Consider the following 18,568-nt stretch of genomic DNA (forward strand, 5'->3'; position numbering starts at 1 on the left):
CATCACTACAGAAACTCCATCTTCTCAAACAAGGTAGATGCTAAGAATTAAAATAAACTCTAAATGGTTTGTGTGGCTTCTGTGTATCAAGACTCAATTAACTGTGATCTTGTATAGGCATGATGCTCCCTCTTTTATATTAGTATAAATAAAGGCATTGTAAAAAAATAGAGTTGCATGTCCTAGAAGAACATCATCTAGTCAAGCATAAATAATTGATGAATCACTTCAAATTTCGACGATTTGAGAGGATCCCAGGAATTATAGAGTCAAGGTCATCAACACCATTGTTGTTTCCAACTTAATTGATTGTCCCCTCACAAGCTCAGCTTTCTTTCAATTGTTCAATATTGCTGGGCACTTCTCTTTGATTTATAACTTGCATTGCATTAACTCGGTTATAGTTAGAACCATGTCTTCCCCCTGAAATGCCCGCCTTCTGTACACTGCTTCTATGTGTGTTTATCACTCTTGTTTGGGTTCAATTTTTGTGTGTTTGCCAAGAATCAATGGTGGCTAGTTCCACTCTGCAAAAAGAACATATCAATGAAGGAAAACAATGGGTGAAAAAAGAAAACTGTTAAAATGCCTCATCTCCTGTGACTTCGGACAACTCAACATTCTGTAGTACAAAATTTTAACCTTGGAAACAGAACAGTCAAAAAACTCTTGATTCGACTAAAACATGAATACAGTGCAAACTTTAACTATGAACTCAAACTCAACTCTGCACCTGGTTTGTCGAGTTGTGCACTAATGACAGATCATCAAGCCAATCAGCATAAATCCGATTTATTTTCTTCTGTCCTTTCCACTTTAATAAACATTTCGTACCCTTTTCTTCAACTAAACTAGGCACATTCACCGTCATACTTGGAGACATGTTATTAGGAAGAACAGGTGTTGGTGCTTTAGTCACAGTGGAGCCTGCATTTCCTGCTTCCACCTCAGTGCGTCCACCAGGAACTTGCAACTCTGAGTTCAATGGAAAAGTTGAATTTAATAGATAAAAACAAAAACAGAGCCCATCAATGATGATTTCTTTGCATCTTTTCTAGAGGAACACAATTGTGATTATATGGCGCAACACGCATCAAATACAAGGATCAACTTTGCTAGTCAAGAAATCAATGGAAGATAAGAAAACCAGACAAATACAGCATCGCACACAATTCTTACTGCTCACTCCTATCAACATTGTGCATGCTTGTGACCAATTCTGTCTATCTCTAATCATAGAACTAGAACTGAGGACCCAAAAACTATTACTGCTACACAAGACACCTTGAAGGTTCATATGTAGCATCCTTATTCATTGTTTTGATGATTAAACCCTCACAACTGCAAACTAAGACGAGTCAATAACCCCAAAAATAAATAATAGCTTAGCATGTCATTGTAATGTACATGAAAAAGCAAGAACTTTAAAAAAACTTCTGTGACATTCAACTTTTACTTTTCAACATCCAAAAGACATTAATTTGAAAATAAATCAAGTTCCAAGTTTCCAGGCATCAGCATTGTTATATTCTACACGGCCTCACTTCATTCAAAAAAAAAAAATGATACAAAATATGTGAGGCCAGCATTCAAATAATACAAGTGAGTCCAGCGTTCAGAAACATTCCTGTGCCCAAGTTTTGCAGCCTTTAGTAACAAGCTTCAAGATTGCTTGGAATACTAAAATGAGTTCAGGTATAAAAATGTATAGAAAAAAATTTAGAGATATTTCGTCAAGAAAGCTTTAAATTTGAAGGTTTAAATGAAAATCAGAAATCAAACCACGTTTTCCCATTTCCATAAAATGAATTAATTTTTTCCAATAACATTAAAAAAGATTAAAAAGCCACACAAACTCAGTAATCTCTGTCAAAAACTATTACTGGTACACAAGACGCTGCGGTTCAAGTTTCTAACTAAAAAATAAAATTATGTTCTAGATAAATAAATAATATACTTTAAAGAGATAAATGATGAGTGCCTTTTCAGGAGATAAGAAGACAGCCTCACGGAAAGTCAAAAGAACAAAGCAAAATCAAGATGTAGGACGTGCTGATCCTGTTAAATATTAGCTTAAGAAGACTCGACATCAAAAAACATGACTCTTTAAGCACATTAACAGGCTATTCTAAACAGATACAGTGTGAATAGAATTAGGAACTGATTAAAAGAGAACTGATTGACCAAGGGATCCATCTCCAGAAAATGGAAATTTGAATATTAGTTAGCACAAGATGAATTTCTCTCTATAAATGATAGGCCTTTAACTTTCATGCAAGGATTTTCCCTCAATTCGAAGGCACATAAGGTGACATATAAGACCTATGCCAGTATCTCGGGGGGCCACTAAAACTACAAAATGGAATTTTTAAGCTTAGACTCACTGATCTATTTTAACAAGTTCAGTTGGAAGTCACCGGGCTCTCCAGAAAGATAAATCAAGATATCATCATATACTTAAAGCCTATTGGGAAAACAAATGAAGAATTCCAATTCAAATAGTCTGACTCATCAAGATTTAACCAAACTATAACCCTAACAATTACTGTAGTGGCAAACAGGTTAAATATAACAACGAAATGCAACTTAAGCAACAGAAAGCACCTGCTAGCCCATGAGCAAAGTGACATTTCTCTCCAAAGGGGCATTGACCTGTCATCTCCCACTTAGTGCACAACTTTGTCTTCCAATAGACAGGCTTTATTAAATTTGATCGAGGAGCATCCGAAACAGCAGTGTTTGCAGGCCTGTTAACTTCAGCAGCATTAAAGACGCCACTTCCTTGGCCCATCAGGTGGTCTGTAGTCCCTATACTTATTGCAGAACTCTCCCTGAACCTCCCCGTGTCCTCCCTAAAATTTGCTGGATCCTCGTGAAGGAAATTACACCTATCCCCATAAGGACACTCCTCACCATTATAAAACTTCTTGCACAACTTCATCTTGTGAATTATCCTCAGGTCATCTTCCCGATTCGTCGCTGTTGACCTATCCTCTTCAATATTTACACCTACACTCACTAGTTCCTTCCAATTTGGTGGGGGCTGCCTCAAATCTTGCATTCCATGAGCAAAATTGCAATTCTCACCATTCCTACAAGTACCAGTCTTAAACTTTGCACACACTCTCGTCTTGAAAAAGATGTTGGTTGTTCCCTTGTGGACTGGAAGGCTGTTTGTTGGTGGCACCCTAGAACTCATGGATTGGTTGGAATTGTCCTCAGAGTTTCTAGGTCTTTTATAAGGAGGTTGGTGTTGTTGTTGTTGTTGTTCAAATTGCTCATTGTTATTCGTTACAAATTGAGGCCACACATCAATAGCATCACTGCCTGATTGATACGAGGCCTGTGATGCCATAAAAGAAACAGGGGAATCAGGGTAACTCATATTTCTACAATGTAGAATCAAACTTCTTGAGAAGAACTAACTCAGACCTCAAAAACCCTTGATTTATAACACTAAAATCTAACAAACCAATCAAGAAAGATGCAATCTTTAGCACCAAGACACAAACTTTTCACCAAAGATATGAACTTTTGGTTTAGAACTGAATCAATGAATCAAGAATGGGCAAAGAAAGAAAAACCCGGATCTATATTTTGATCAAAACCAAAGAAAATTAAACAAAAACAATAGAATTTGGGACTTACTTGAGAGAATTAATGAATGGTTGATAAAAGAATTTAGACAAAACCCAGATGAGAAATTTGGCTCATAACGATGACAAGTTTATAGCTTCAACAAACAGGTTTATATACAAAGTCCAAATATGAACAGGAATGGTACAAACTAAACCCTAGCCGCCAAATTGAGCTAATTCATATTTGATAGGGTTTTTGTTATTTGCTTTTAGGAGACAGCCTGAAGAGACCTGTTTCAGGAGTTGCAGTAAAATAATTCTTAAGTCTTAACCTCTTAATGTGTCCATTAATATTCTTAAATTATTATTTATCAGACAAAAAAAGATTTGTTGTTAAATTTGACTGTTAAGACTAATGCTTGAACTCTGATAGTTATTCTCAATGCTCTGAGCACGTCGTTCTAAAATAATTTAATTTTTTTTTATAAATACAAATAATTAGAAAGAGGCAAACAACAAATGATTTATTATTTCTTTTTAAACAATTTGACCAGGAAGAAAATTCTTAAACCGATGTTATCTCTTTCTGTTTAAATTGTTAAAATAAAAATATTGAACGACGTGTTTTTTATTTTTATTGTCTTAATTATTTTATTTATAAAAAACTAATTGTTTTAAAACAATGTCGGGTCAAATTTGAAGGCGTGCCTTAACTTATAGCTTTGAGTTCATGGTGATCAAGGGACTGCATCAAGTAATTAAGCAATCAAACAGCTGAGATGGAGGAGAAGCAGTGATCCTGTGTTCTACCATGCAATACCAGCAAGGAGAATGGACCTTTGATCAAGTAATTATGCAAAAATTAAGGAATCAATTGATACAGTAGATAATAGAGCAAGGTTTCGATGAAAGAAGAAAATTTTCAAACTCTAATGCATAATTAATTATTATTATTATTAAACAAAAAAAAAAAAAAGAACCCCCCGTTATGTTCCTAGTTTCCACCTTTCATGGTTGGATTGCCTTCTTCATCCACGATCACAAGAGCCAATCTTCCATTTCGCCTAAACGACAAGAGCAGCACCATGGCTTTCAAGTCGAGGATACCCATGTTGTTGGGTTTTTCAAATATTATACATGCAACAAAATTTATAAAACAAAATTAATTGGGAGTTTCTAGAATCCTGTTAGACAAATCTAGAATTGTTTAGAAATTTATTACCTAAAAATCTAATCTTTTTCGACTTTGAATAATTTTTTAAATGCCAGGTTGTCGCAAACCACAAACCGTCTAATTGTTCCGTCTCTAATGGTAATTCATACAAACCACGGTGTGAAATTTTATAAGTTCATATTTAGGATAGAGAAATTGTTATGCTGAGAGTGCTAACTCTAATTTTATGTTTACATAGTTTTTCTGTCCACTAGACAACCTCTAAAAAATAAAAGGCATAACTTACTATTTATAGAGAAATCTGAAAACCCCTATAAATTAGCAAAATATCAATTTTTCTCTTAAATAATATTGATATATTAATTTAGAAAATTTTTAGAAATTAACTCAATCAAGTCCTTACTTCATTTTTCTATGTCTAGAAATATAATCCATGTATTAATTTTATTCTAATATTTAATTTCTAAAATATTTTTTAATCAAGTTATACTTAATTAAATCATTCTAATTTAAATTCTAATTAATTGTTCTAAATATGTGTGACTCATTACATTCCTAATATTTTGGCTTAAATATAATTTATAATTCAAATAAAATAGCATTAAATAATTAATTAATTATCAATTAAACAATTTATTAATTTAGATTTGAAGATCAGGTGTATCATCTAGCAACATATCATAATCACTCAAATATTAGAAAAGTCATTTGTGGTTTGACTTAACCTTTCAGTGACCGGTTTTTCAGTATAATTAATATCCTTTCATCAATAATGTTTCGATTTAACATTAAAGCATGAAGTATATCTATCATGTTAAATCATGTTTATTCTCTATATCATAGTCATTGATCGTTTAAATAAGATTTAAAACTCTTTTTAAATCTCATTTTATCCTGACCAAGAATTTCTTAGTTAATACTATTTGAGAACAACTAAAATATTTTTCTTAATTCACCTAGGGTGATGAATCCTTTCTTAATCACTCAAGTACCTATATATAATTCATGTTATATCTAATATTTGTCATTTCATTACCTCAATTATGACAACATGTAACAGGATCAAAGTATAACATTCTCTACATAAGATGACCTAGTGATCTCAAATATAAGGATCACTTACACAGCCATTACATGAACATTTCCATAAATATAAGTGATCTCTTCCATATGAAATTCTTATGCGGTTTAGTTCAGTGTACATGTCTTATGACAAGTACCTGCATATTAGTTTCAAGTATTCCTTATACCTTAGCTTGTGAAAACAACTGCTTCATTTCATAAAAAAAAGAACATAATATATGTCAGTCTTTATGACTCCAATGAATGTCTAGTATGTAAGAGAGCATCGACTATAAAAATTTTAGGAACAATGCTTTGATATAATAGGAACCTTATAATTATAACAACTTTATAATTTTCTTTGCAAAACATTTTTTTCTCATGAACTTTATTTTTACTCTAGATTCATTAATCTAATATCATATGAATATTAAAGATAAATTAAGCTTTTATTATTAATAAATATGTATTTACATGAATATAATAATACCATGTGTAACTAACCGATTAGCTATATGACATATTAAATTAACACATGTTTCATCTAGAGGTTTAACAAATAGAAGAAATTACCTCACACCCCAATCACATCAAGATAAGTTGTAACCTCTAAACTCCTGCTTTGTGATATCAATATTTCAACCTGGTGGCTGAGTAATCGTTTTGCTATCACCCATCTCAAATTTGTATTGATTCTATCGGGGTAGATTAGCCAAGGAACTATATTTATAATAGTCGAGGTTGAAAAAGATTAGTTGGGATCTTAAACGTTCGTCAAGAGCGATGAAAATCCTAATAAAGTTACGAAACCTAAGTTTAAGTGTATTTAAATTGCTTTTCGAATCCTTAATTCAAGTGGATTTAGATTGCTTTAGGAATCCTTAGTTTAAAAGGTATTTTTTTTATTTTTATTTCTAGCTAGTTTAAGTGGATAATTAGACAAATAGTAGAATTTTAAAGAGTATTTGATCTTTGTTAATCTAAATCATCTTAATATATGGAAATCACTATTTTTTTCATGTTTTCAAGTTCTTAAGGAAATCATTCTTAATCATCCATGATTCATCTATTTTCCCTCTTAAGCATGTTATTAAGATTTAAGATATTCTGGCAATAGTTGATATTAGAAATATACTAAAACTGCTCAACTTTTCATTGTAGCAATCGACAGTGAAAAGCTGAGCTGTTTCTATTATTTTTTTCTCTTTTTTTGATTTTTAAATTTTTTTTAAGCTATTTTTCTTCATTTTTTTTTCTTTTTTGATGCTTTTAGCTTTTTTCTTTCTTTCTTTGTTTTTTATCTTTTAATAAAAAAATTTTGTTTAATTTAGTTTAAGCTATTTTTTTTCATTTTTTCTTTTTTGATGCCTTTAGCTTTTTTCTTTCTTTCTTTGTTTTTTTTCTTTTAATAAATTTTTTTTGTTTAATTTAGTTTGTTAATGTTAATATTTTTTTAATTTAGTTATCAGACTTTTATGACATTAATCCCGGGTTTAACAAGTTAACTTGGTTTCACAAGTTAACCCGGATTTATTTTTTTAATTAATTTTTTTTGTTTACTTTAGTTTGTTAATGTTAAATTTCTTTCTATTTAGTTATCAAACTTTCATGACACATATCTCAAGTTTCACGAGTTAACTTGGTTTCACGGCTTAACCCAGTTAATTCTGGATTAACCCGTCCTTTTTTTTCTTTAATGTTAAATTTTTTTTTTATTTAGTTATCAGACTTTCATGACAAGGATATCAGGTTAAAAGGTTAATCTGGTTGGACGAGTTAACTCGGAGTTTTGTTTTTTTCCTTTTTAATTACTTTTTTTTCGTTTACTTTAGTTTGTTAATGTTAAATTTCTTTCTATTTAGTTATCAGACTTTCATGACACATATCCCAAGTCTGACGGGTTAACTTGGTTTTACGAGTTAACCCAGTTAATTCTGGGTTAACCCGTCCATTTTTATTTGTTTTTTTCTTTTGTTAATGTTAATTTTTTTATTTAGTTATCAGACTTTTATGACATGGATCCCGGGTTTAACGGGTTAACCTAGTTCGACAAGGTAAGAAGTTTTTTTTTCTTTTTAATTAATTTTTTTTGTTTAATTTAGTTTGTTGATATTAAATTTCTTTCTATTTAATTATCAGACTTTCATGAGACATATCTCGGGTATGACTGGTTAACCTGGTTTCACGGGTTAACTGAGTTAATTCTTGGTTAACCTATCAACTTTTTTTTTCTATTTAGTTATCAAACTTTCATGACATGAATCCCAAGTTTGATGGGTTAACCTGATTTGAAGGGTTAACCCAGTAAATTCAGATTTTTTTCTTTTTCTTCATTAATTTTTTTCTTCATGTTGGTTTTTTTTCTTTTTAATTAATCTATTTAATTATCATACTTTTATGACACAATCTTGCAGCCAGATCCATATCCAAGACTCTTGGATCTGGTGTTGCAGTCAGACTCACTTAAACTTGAGTCATGTAAGTTTAATATTATTATTAATATTATAAATATTATTCTTAGGTCAAGCGTTGCAGTTAGACCCAAGGCTTTTAGGTATATTTTTACAAAAAGACCTAACATTCTTAGATCTTAGCCTTTTTTATATTTTTTATGCAAGAAAAAAAATCAACCTGTGACTATGCTTTTGTTTTTTTCCCTTTTCTTTTTCTTTTTCTTTTTAAGCATTTTATTGTGGACTGCACAATGCAGTCCACAGTGAAAAAGCTGATGCCTTTAGTTTTTTTCTGGCTTTTTTTTAATTATTTTTTTAATTTACTTTCTTAATATTAAATTTTTTCTATTTAATTATCAGACTTTTATGACACGAATCTCGGGTTTGACGGGTTAGCCTAATTAATTCTGGGGTAACCCGTTAATTTTTTTTTTCTATTTAGTTATCAAACTTTCACGACACAAATCCAATGTTTGACGGGGCAACCTGGTTTGAAGAGTTAACCCAGTTAATTCGGATTTTTTTCTTTTTCTTCATGTTGGTTTTTTTTTCTATGTTTTTTTCTTTTTACTTAATTTATTTAATTATCACACTTTTATGATACGACTTTGCAGCCAAACCCACATCCGAGGTTATTGGGTCTGGTATTGTAGCAAACCCACTTAAACTTGGGTCATGCAAGTTTAATGTTATTATTAATATTACTCTTGGGTTAGACGTTGCAGCTAAACCCAAGACTCTTGGGTATAGTTTTGTAGAAAGACCTAACACTTTTAAATCTTAGCTTTTTTTGATATTTTTTATGCAAAAAAAATTGACCCGCAGCTTCACGCGGGTCATCTAAATAGTATCCATATTAAATGAGATTTGATGCATGTACTAGCTTATCCACGAGATTCAAAATTCTAATCTTTTTTTTTTTCATGATTCAGTTTTTTCTGTTATTTTTTTCTGGTTTTCTCGGTTTTTTAGTTTTTTTTGCTCACCCCTACCACCTTCTAGGGCAACATTAGAAAGGTCTCAGCGCCTCTGACTAGATGAGGCAACGCGTGTTCCAAGATTCATGGAGGTTTGGTGTCAACGATCATTTCTTCCCCTTCTTCTCTCTCCCCCGACCTAGATTTTCATGCCAACCCCTTAAAAAAAACAACCCTTTAATATGTTGGTTCTTCAGATTTGGTTTCTTTTCTTTTTAGTATGATTTTTTTTATCTTGAATAATTTATAGAATTTGGTCCTAATCTTTTGATTACTATTTTTTTTATTTGGAATCATTTTTTAAATTGATTTTGTTTTATGATTTCACCCTCTTCTACTTTTTTTCCTATCAAATTTAATCATTGTCCTTTTGATTGTTATTTTTTTTAGACTTGATAAGTTTTTATTTTAAATCATATATCATTTTATTCTATGATTTCACCATCATTTGTTTTTTTTTCTATCAAATTTAATTCTTATTCTTTTGATTGCTATTTTTTTTGCTTTGACAAGTTTTTAAAATTGATATTTTTAAATTGGCTCATAATAAACTTCTTGATTGGAATCAGATTTAGGGTTTCATGGGTTACATGTTTTTAAAATTTGACTAGGTTTAGAACATTTGCTCAAGTTTGCTTGGTTTTTTCAATTTCACTCTCTTTGATTTTTTTAATCTTTAAAATTTATTCTTCATTCTTTTAGTTGTTATTTATTTTATTTTGCATCATTTTTATTATTTTTTAAATTGCATCCTCCTTGGTTTTTTTCTATCAATTTTTTTCTTTATTAGTTTTGTTGCTTTTGCAGTTTTTTTTTTATTTTTTTTTTTACCAATCTCATCTTTCAAAATTAAATTGGTTAAGAATTAGAGTTCTTAATTGAATCCGGATAAAAAATTTTACGGGTTATAAATTTTAGCGATTAGACTAGGTTTAAAAGGTTAGCTGACTTTTCTTGATTTTCTTCATTTTTCGAAACTAATATTTTCTTATTTTTTTATCGTTTATTGTGGTTTAATTCTATTAGGTTAGCCCTCGATAATTTCTTTCTATTTCACTCCCTGACATTTTTAATTTATAAACCATCTATCAAATTACAAATATTTTTTAATTTCATTCCCTATGATTTTTTAATCTTTCAAATTTGATACTTATTTTTTTAATTGTTATTTATCTTTTTTGGATTATTTAATTTTTTTTTTTGAGATTTCATTCTCCTTGGATGTTTTTCTCTCAAATTTTATCCTCATTCTTTTTTTTTTAATTTTTTTTTTATGGTTTTGCAAGTTTTTTTATTAATATTTTTTCAACTATTTCATCCTTCAAAATTAAATTGATTGACAGTTAAGTTTCTTAATTGAACTCGGGCCCAAGATTTAACGAGTTACGAGTTTTTAAGATTAGATCAGGTTTATGAAGTTTTTTTGGGTTTTCTTGGTTTTTTTTTTCCTTTTCTTAAGCTGATGTCTTCTTCTTCTTTTTCTTCTTCTTCTTCTTCTTGAAGTTTTATTTTTTTTATGATTTTCTTTCTATTAAGTTACCATTCGATTGTTTAATAATCCAGATAAGTTCAGATATGATTTTTTTATTGTTTTTTTATCAAATTATTTATTGTTGTTATTTTTTTTATATTATTTAAATTATCATCTGAACTAATAACTAGAGACTTAATTTTTTTAGTCTAGCATTTTTTTACATAAAAAATAAAAAATTGTTTTGCCCACGCCAGAGCGCAGGCAACATTTCTAGCGTACAACTAAGCAAACACCAAGAACAAAGCAGAAATTGGCTGATCATGGTGCATGTCAACGGCAAGTAATAAAATCAGAGCTTAGACGACAATCCTTCGTGTATAAAACTGTTCTGTCTAGCGACAAATATTACTAAGAATTGCTAGCTTTGTCTAGCGCTATGATCAATAACTTAATTTTTAAGATGATGCTAAAATAATGGGTTCCTGATATTGATCCCAACTGCTTGTGTTCAACGCAATATCAATGAGGAGAATGGACCTTTTGTCTCCACTGCAAAAACCTTTTTTGGTTCTGTCAAACTAATATAGAAGGGCTTAGCAGGAAGGAAGCTGTTTTATTCAATCTTGTGTTTGTTTGACATTATATATCACTTAACCAACACCTCAGGATCGATTTCTCATTTATTTTTTTCTTTATCTTTTTTACAAGAAGATTCTAACCCAGGTCTTGTTGAAAAGGGAAGTAGCGATTGAGTTACAGCTTATTGGTTTCCAAGATATTATTTATTTCTTTTGATTTGAATGTAGGAGGCTTCCGGATCTTAGTAGCCTGCTCGAAGCCAAATGCAATATGAATCAGCTTTGGTTCTGTACCCTTCAATCCTCCAAAGCTAATGCCGAAAGGCACCCCCATATTATCATAACCTGAAGGGACATTGATTCCTGGGAATCCTCCAATTGCTAGGACAGGAGAAACAAATGAACCAGGTGTCACCAAGGCATCCAGCTTATTATCTTTCATCAGCTTCTGAAATCCATTTCTTGTAAGTTCTGCTAAATTTGACAATGCAGCATTCTCTGCGTTGCCGATTCCATCTGTCGCCTGAGCTCCTAGAAAGATGTCTTGTCCATATTCGCTGAGATATTCCTGCGTAAAGATTCGAGAATGTATTAGCATATTAAGTTTATTGAACGGAGATCATTGCAACTTGCACGTATGAAAGGAAGCTGTTTTCATTTTGGACACTCACCAAATCTGCAAATTGCTGGTTGAATGCTATAATATCGGCTAAGGTTCGCACTTGGGAAGACACCAGCTCTTTCAGGTATGCATTTAGAGATATTTTAAACTCAGCAAGCAATGCTGTTGCTTCACCACTCGCGGCAAAATTTAAGATAGTACTGATGTTGGCTATTTCCAAGTTGTCTAGTAAAACTGCACCTTCTTGTCTTCATTTGCAGATAAATTTTGCATCATCTTATCAAATATTCTTGTACTACACATCAAAATTGTGCTGGATAGCATATTATTACATTAGTTCTTGAAGTTTGTTTGGTTTCCTTAGTGTCTGGAGATGGTTCTCAAAAGCTTGACTCTCAGGTTCACTGACAAAACTCAAGAACGGATTCCTTACTATTCCAAGTCTCTTCCCTTTGACCCCATTAGGCTTCAGATATTGTTTGTACCCACCACACGGAATATACTTTGATGCTGCTTTGGTTTCATTATCGTTGGAATCAACAACTACAATGGCATCAAGAACATGAACAGCATCCGATACTGTCCTGCAGAGAGGCCTGTCCCATCCAGAGCCGAGGAATGACAATATGTTGATAGAAAGACTAATTGCAGAGAGTTAAGGTAATAGCAGGTTTCATAGATTTAGAACAGTAGCCATTTTGGACTAAATATTGGGCAAAGGATCGGCTTTTTCAGCCCTGAAAACTTAATAGTATGATTCGAATAATATAATACAATCACCTACCCAATGGTGTCCTGTCTAGGAGAAATTGTGATAACTCCAGCACGGCTGGTGAGACCTACTGTTGGTTTTATACCCACCACTGAGTTTGCATTGGACGGACATAAGACGGAGCCATCAGTCTCGGTACCTAGTGAAACTGCTACCATATTTGCCGCTACTGATATTGCTGACCCACTGCTTGATCCCCAAGGATGTGCTGATAGATTATAAGGTTTCTGCAAAAAGTTTCAGAACACTAGAATGTTACCATGGCTTGCAATCTAGTGTAATGTCACACTCGTTATATAGCAATGGGAATAACAAATCAATAAAACATGAAGAAATTTTTGAGAAAGCTACTTTCACAAGGATCTTGCCTTTCCCTGGCCACCTCTAGGACTAAAGCCATTAGGAAGTGTAAGAGACCTAAAAGCAGCCCACTCAGTCATGCTAGCTTTTCCAAATATAATAGCTCCAGCTTTCCTTAACTTCATGACAACACCTGCATCGCGAGGCACAACTGATCCGAGAAGTGCAAAAGATCCCGCCGTGTTGTTCATCTTATCCTTGGTCGCAATTAGATCTTTGAGAAGAATAGGAATGCCATGCAAACCAACTGATGAACCTGGTGCCTTAATCCTGCGCTCGTAGTCAGCCTGATTAGCTTGTAAGAGTGCATCAGGGTTTACTTCTAGAACCCCTTTAAGGACTGGATTGAGTCTGTCAACTTCTTTAATATAGAACTTAACAAGTTTCCTTGAGGTAAGTTTGTTCTGCTTAAAAGCAAGCTGGAGATCATCTATGCTTGCTTCTTTTATTGAGAATGCGTTGCTTGCTATGACTAAAAGAACAATAATTAGTGAAAAATTCAGAGGTGTAAAGGCAGCCATATCTAAATCGTGATGGAAAATCGCAACTGACAGACGCAATTTATACATTCCTTTTGGTTCTTGATATGAACAAGGAATATGTACAGTGAACCTGAATGGAATGAACCTGCGAGCTGTTATCATTTCTTGACCATGAAACATCCTACGCAAAGAAAAAATTGGTGAAAATTATCGTGCTTATCTAAAAACCTCACGAATCAGCTTGCGTCGGAGTGTAGTGGCCATTGATTGCAAAATCCGACTAGCCGTAGTGATCATGAGTAAAGGCGACTAGGTTGAAATGATCATGAGTACAATGCTTAGAAGTCGACAATGGTTGCCGTGTATGGTTGGTCATTTTGCACCGGGGGAACTTTTTTAAAAAATATATATATGAGATAAATAAATAAATAAAATATTTTAATATCAAGTTATTCATAATGTACAAGTTACTCTATTTTTTTCATTTTTTTAAATGCAAATTTCTATAAATTATTATAGACGTAGACTAGATTATTGACTCGCGCTACACCGCGGGTCGGATCAAATTTTTTTAAAACATCCAGGTATTATTAATATTTTTCTAGTAAATATTTATTTAAAACAACATAGAGGTTGATCTGATGTTACCTAATCAACTTGATAGATCTAAAGGCAATCCATGGTAAAAACGTGGTTTGATTAACAAAAATTCAAACTTCATTTTTTAAAATAATATTAAAATGGTAATATATTTGATCGATCCAAGTCAACTTGGGTTAACCTATCAAATTCACGACCTGAATCATAAAATCATGATAACACCATATAAAGCAAATCAAAACAAATTATGAAAACTCAATTCTCAATCAACTCAATGTTGAAGAATGCAATTAAAAAAAATATTTGAGTTAACCTTTCAAACTCATAATTCAGATTATGAGATCGGGATAATCTCATAGAAAGTGAACAAAAACAAACCTGAGTCAACCCGAATTAATCTGTCAAACTCACAACCATTGTTATTAGATTGTGATAACCCCATAAAAAAATAAAAATAAAATTATGAAGCTCAATTTTCAATAAACTCATTGTTAAAGGTTGAAAATGAAAAAAAAAAATCAATCTAAAAATAGGACATAATAAAACAATCTAAGTCTACTCATGTTAACTCACAAAACACATGACCCAAGTCATAAGATTAAAATAACCTCATAAAAAATAAACCAAAATAAATCACAAAGCCTAATTCATAATAAATTTAATACTAAAGAATGAAATAGAAAAAAAAATACCAATTAAAAAAAGACAAAATAAACTCTAGTCATTTGGGTTAACCCATCAAACCCGCGACTCAGGTCATGAGATTGAGATAACCTTATAGAAAACAAACTAAAATAAATTATGAAGCTTAATTCCCAATTAACTCAATGTTGAAGGAAGAAATTAAAAAAAAAATATCAATTAAAAAAAACAAAATTAGTGTCAACTCGCCAAACTTGTTAAACGGATTATGAGACTAAGCCAACAACGTATAAAGCAAAACATAATAAATTACGAAACTTAATCTTCAATAAACTAAATATTAAAGTATAAAATTAGAAAAAGAAATATAGATTTAGAAGGAAAAAAAATTATTGAAATGAATAGTGATATGTATAGGGGTGCACAGTAAAAGCACCACCTCTTTTAGTTTAAACTACTAGTCTATTGGCCCACGCTCCGTCGCAGGGTGAACCAATTTTTTTAAAATGTGAAAAAATATTAAGAGAGCTAAGAATTTTTTAACGATGTTATTAAACCTAACCAATTGAGTCAATTTTAAAACCTCTCAACTCAACTTTTTGTCTTACTCGAGTTTCCGATTAAATTGTGTGGGAGTTAGCTCAAATTAAATTAATAGATTTAATGGGTCCAAATGCAACATTAATGATCGGTAAAAACATGATTTAGCTTTTAAAAAAACTTCAAGATGACAACTTCTAAAAACAATATTGAGACAATGACAAATTGGATCGATCTCGATCTCCCCGCGACCCAGGTCATGGAATCTATTGGGTTATAAATTTTATTTTTATTTAATTATATGATAAAAATAGATGTTTACAAAATTAATTACTAATCTAAAAATAGATATTTATTTGAAACAATTATACATATAGAAAGCAAAAAAAATTAATCATGCAATCTATTTCCCCACCAATCTAATATTGAAGGATCAAATTGAAGAAAATAATTTAAAAACAATTAAAACACCAAAAAAAACCATATCTGGTTGATGGGTAAACTCTCCAAACCTATGAATCAGGTAACCCGGGCTAGCACATCAAACCTATGAATCGGGTTATGGACTCCACTGGACTTATAATTTGTTTTAAAAAAAATAATTTTTTTATTTAACTATATGATAATAAAAATAAACAATTGTGAAATCAAATACCAACTCAATACCAAGATGTTTTTTTGAGATCTCGATAACCTCATAAAAGATAAAACAAAACCGATTATGAGACTAGATTCTCAATTAACTCAATATCTAAGGATGAAATTAAAAAAAAGTTAAACTTATCAAACCCGCAAATCAGGTCAACCAACTAAACTTGTAAACATATCAATAGACTTTAAAAAGTTCTAAAATATGAATTTTCTCCTAAACTAAATTTTTTTAACTATATAAGAAAAAAAAAAGAAAAAAGTTAAGTTCAATAAAAAAAAACACTGCACAAAATCCGTAAATTAGGACCACCTGAGTTACCCTAATAAATCTACAAATCACACTAATCTTATATAAATAATAAAAAAATAAAAATAAATAAATTATGAAGTTAAATTCTTAACCATCTCAATTTTAAAAAGATGAAATGGACAAAAACAATTTTTTTTATAAAAAATCATAACAAGAAAGAAAAAAAAAAGGAAAACAAAACACTATGTATTATTATTGTAATCCACAGTGCAATGGATATGGGTGAACAATGGTTTCCATACACCTTTAATTTTTGTTACTTTATAAAGTTTAATAACATGATTTTTATCAAAAACTATTTCTTTAACTATATGAAAAAGAAAAATGGACTATAAAATAGTCAAGTTCAATTAAAAAAAAAAGATACCCCACCAAACTCTGGTTTACCTTGACAAACCAGCAAACAACGTTGATCTCTGAGAAAGATAAAATAAAAGGAAACAAATTACAAAGATAAATTCTCAATCATCACAATATTAAAAAAAAAATCAACAAAAGTCTTTTTTAAAAAAGCTCATAACATAAAAAAAGAAAAAAAGAAAACCATGTGTTCAAGCAACACAAAAAAAAAGTCATGTTTTAGCTTTTTGTTAACGTTAATTGTCAAAACTAAATATGAGGAGGCATTATAGTGTTTTATGAGGAAAATTACAATGTTTTTTCCACATGTTTTAGTTTATATTAATTAGTTATTTGACATGCGTTTCACAGTAGGTTGGATATTTTTTCTTTCTTCTTCAAAAAAGTGTATATATAGAATTTTATGATGTTTTTCTATATAAAAAAAATCCTAAATGGAATTCAAAAAGTTCATACATAAATCTAGTTAAATAAATCAAGAGTTATTTATGTAGCTATTTTTTTTATCAAGCTTAATTCCTACATAGCCAAAGTTAATTAGTTAAATCTATGACCCGGGTCATGGACATAATTGGGTTCAACAATTGTTTTTATAAAATAAACACCTATAAAATTAAAAACCAATAAAATATCAAAGTAATTGAAAAAAGAAAATCAAACTGAAACAAATTACATTGCTCGATTAATAATCAATCAAATATTAATGATGAAATTGAAAGAAGAAAAAACAACAAAAAATATAATTATAATGAATAAAAATGAAAAAGAAACAAGCTAAAAAAAGCTCAGTCTCCCAAGTTAGGAAAACCTAGAGTTCTCGGGCCTCCATAAAAAAAGCCCAGGTGTGTGGGCCTAGAGCAACCCACGCGCCTAGACCTTATTTGTTTTTTGCATTTTTTTTAAAGGGGAGATAATAGGTTGTCCACCCTTTAATTTTTTGAAAAAAACTTATGCACGACCCAAATTTCAGTAGCCTCTAGTCACTAGAAAATCAGGTTGGTCTGTTTCAAACCAAGATAAACTCATTTTCAATCATATTTCGACTAAAAAAAACCAACAAAACACCCAAACATCTTGTAAAACATATATAAGGCCTCTAACAGCCTAGAAATTAACTTCAAAATCCAAAATCAACCCAAATTAATTTTTTTTCCAGATATATCATTCCAAACAAGTTTAAAGGAGAAAAAACACCTTGTATAAACTTTCTCCATTGAAAGCAACCTATTCACACAAAAACTACCTGTTTTCATGGCCGAAATTGGTATCAAACGAGACTTTCTCTCTTTACCATCATAATTCAATGACTTTCTCTCTTATTTCAAAACCACGGATAAAAAATTAAAAAAAAATAAAGTTTAGAATCAAAATTTAATTTTATAAATTATTAAAGACTAAAATTTTATAATTTAAAAAGTCTAAGGACCAAAGTATATGTTTAGCCCAAAGTTTAGAAAAATCATCTCTCTTTGCTGCTTTTTTCATCTTAGTCCTCTATCTTTAAATCTTACCATTCCTTAATAAATATGATTTACTTGGCCATTAATTTAGGCCTACAAAGGTGTAATAAAAAAATAAACTAAAAAAATAAATCACCATGACAATCCATAATAATTTATTTTTTGATGAATAGTAGGAAAAAGAACTGTATTTTCCCACTACTTTTAAAGTATTTCTTAATAATACATACTGTGTTATGAGAAGAAATTGCTATGGGCTTAACCAATATATGAAAGTCACCATTATTTTTTTTTCCTTGAAAAATGAGCAACCATGGAAATTTTTGTCATTTTACATGTCTTGTCATAATGGTCATGCCCAGAAATATTCCCTGCTGATGATGTTATTGTTAATAATAAAAATAATAATAATCAAACTTGCTTGTACACGGGCCTCGGAACCGCGTCATGTTTTCTTAAATAGCTATCATCCC

General features: G+C 30.8%; 2 protein-coding genes across 5 annotated transcripts; both read right to left on the reverse strand.

Moving 5' to 3' along the window:
- Positions 1-104: 104 nt before the first annotated feature.
- LOC133698658 (zinc finger CCCH domain-containing protein 39-like) lies at positions 105-3,897 on the reverse strand. Of its 4 annotated transcripts, XM_062121666.1 has the most exons (4): positions 3,649-3,897; positions 2,605-3,343; positions 734-975; positions 105-527 (listed from the first exon to the last, which is right to left on the reverse strand). In XM_062121666.1, the coding sequence occupies exons 2-4, from the start codon at positions 3,197-3,199 to the stop codon at positions 507-509; spliced, it is 858 nt and encodes a 285-aa protein (XP_061977650.1). In that variant the 5' UTR covers positions 3,200-3,343; positions 3,649-3,897; the 3' UTR covers positions 105-506. The 4 variants fall into 4 exon arrangements, with proteins under 4 accessions (XP_061977650.1, XP_061977647.1, XP_061977648.1 ...); XM_062121663.1 differs by having other exon boundaries at positions 2,605-3,897; XM_062121664.1 differs by having other exon boundaries at positions 727-975; positions 2,605-3,897.
- A 7,574-nt stretch (positions 3,898-11,471) lies between these two features.
- LOC133699414 (probable amidase At4g34880) lies at positions 11,472-13,694 on the reverse strand. Its single transcript, XM_062122650.1, has 5 exons — positions 13,059-13,694; positions 12,703-12,917; positions 12,251-12,514; positions 11,968-12,166; positions 11,472-11,864 (listed from the first exon to the last, which is right to left on the reverse strand). The coding sequence occupies exons 1-5, from the start codon at positions 13,692-13,694 to the stop codon at positions 11,472-11,474; spliced, it is 1,707 nt and encodes a 568-aa protein (XP_061978634.1).
- Between the last annotated feature and the right edge of the window lie 4,874 nt (positions 13,695-18,568).

The sequence above is a fragment of the Populus nigra genome, chromosome 7 (assembly GCF_951802175.1).
Source record: "Populus nigra chromosome 7, ddPopNigr1.1, whole genome shotgun sequence".
NCBI lineage: Eukaryota > Viridiplantae > Streptophyta > Magnoliopsida > Malpighiales > Salicaceae > Populus > Populus nigra.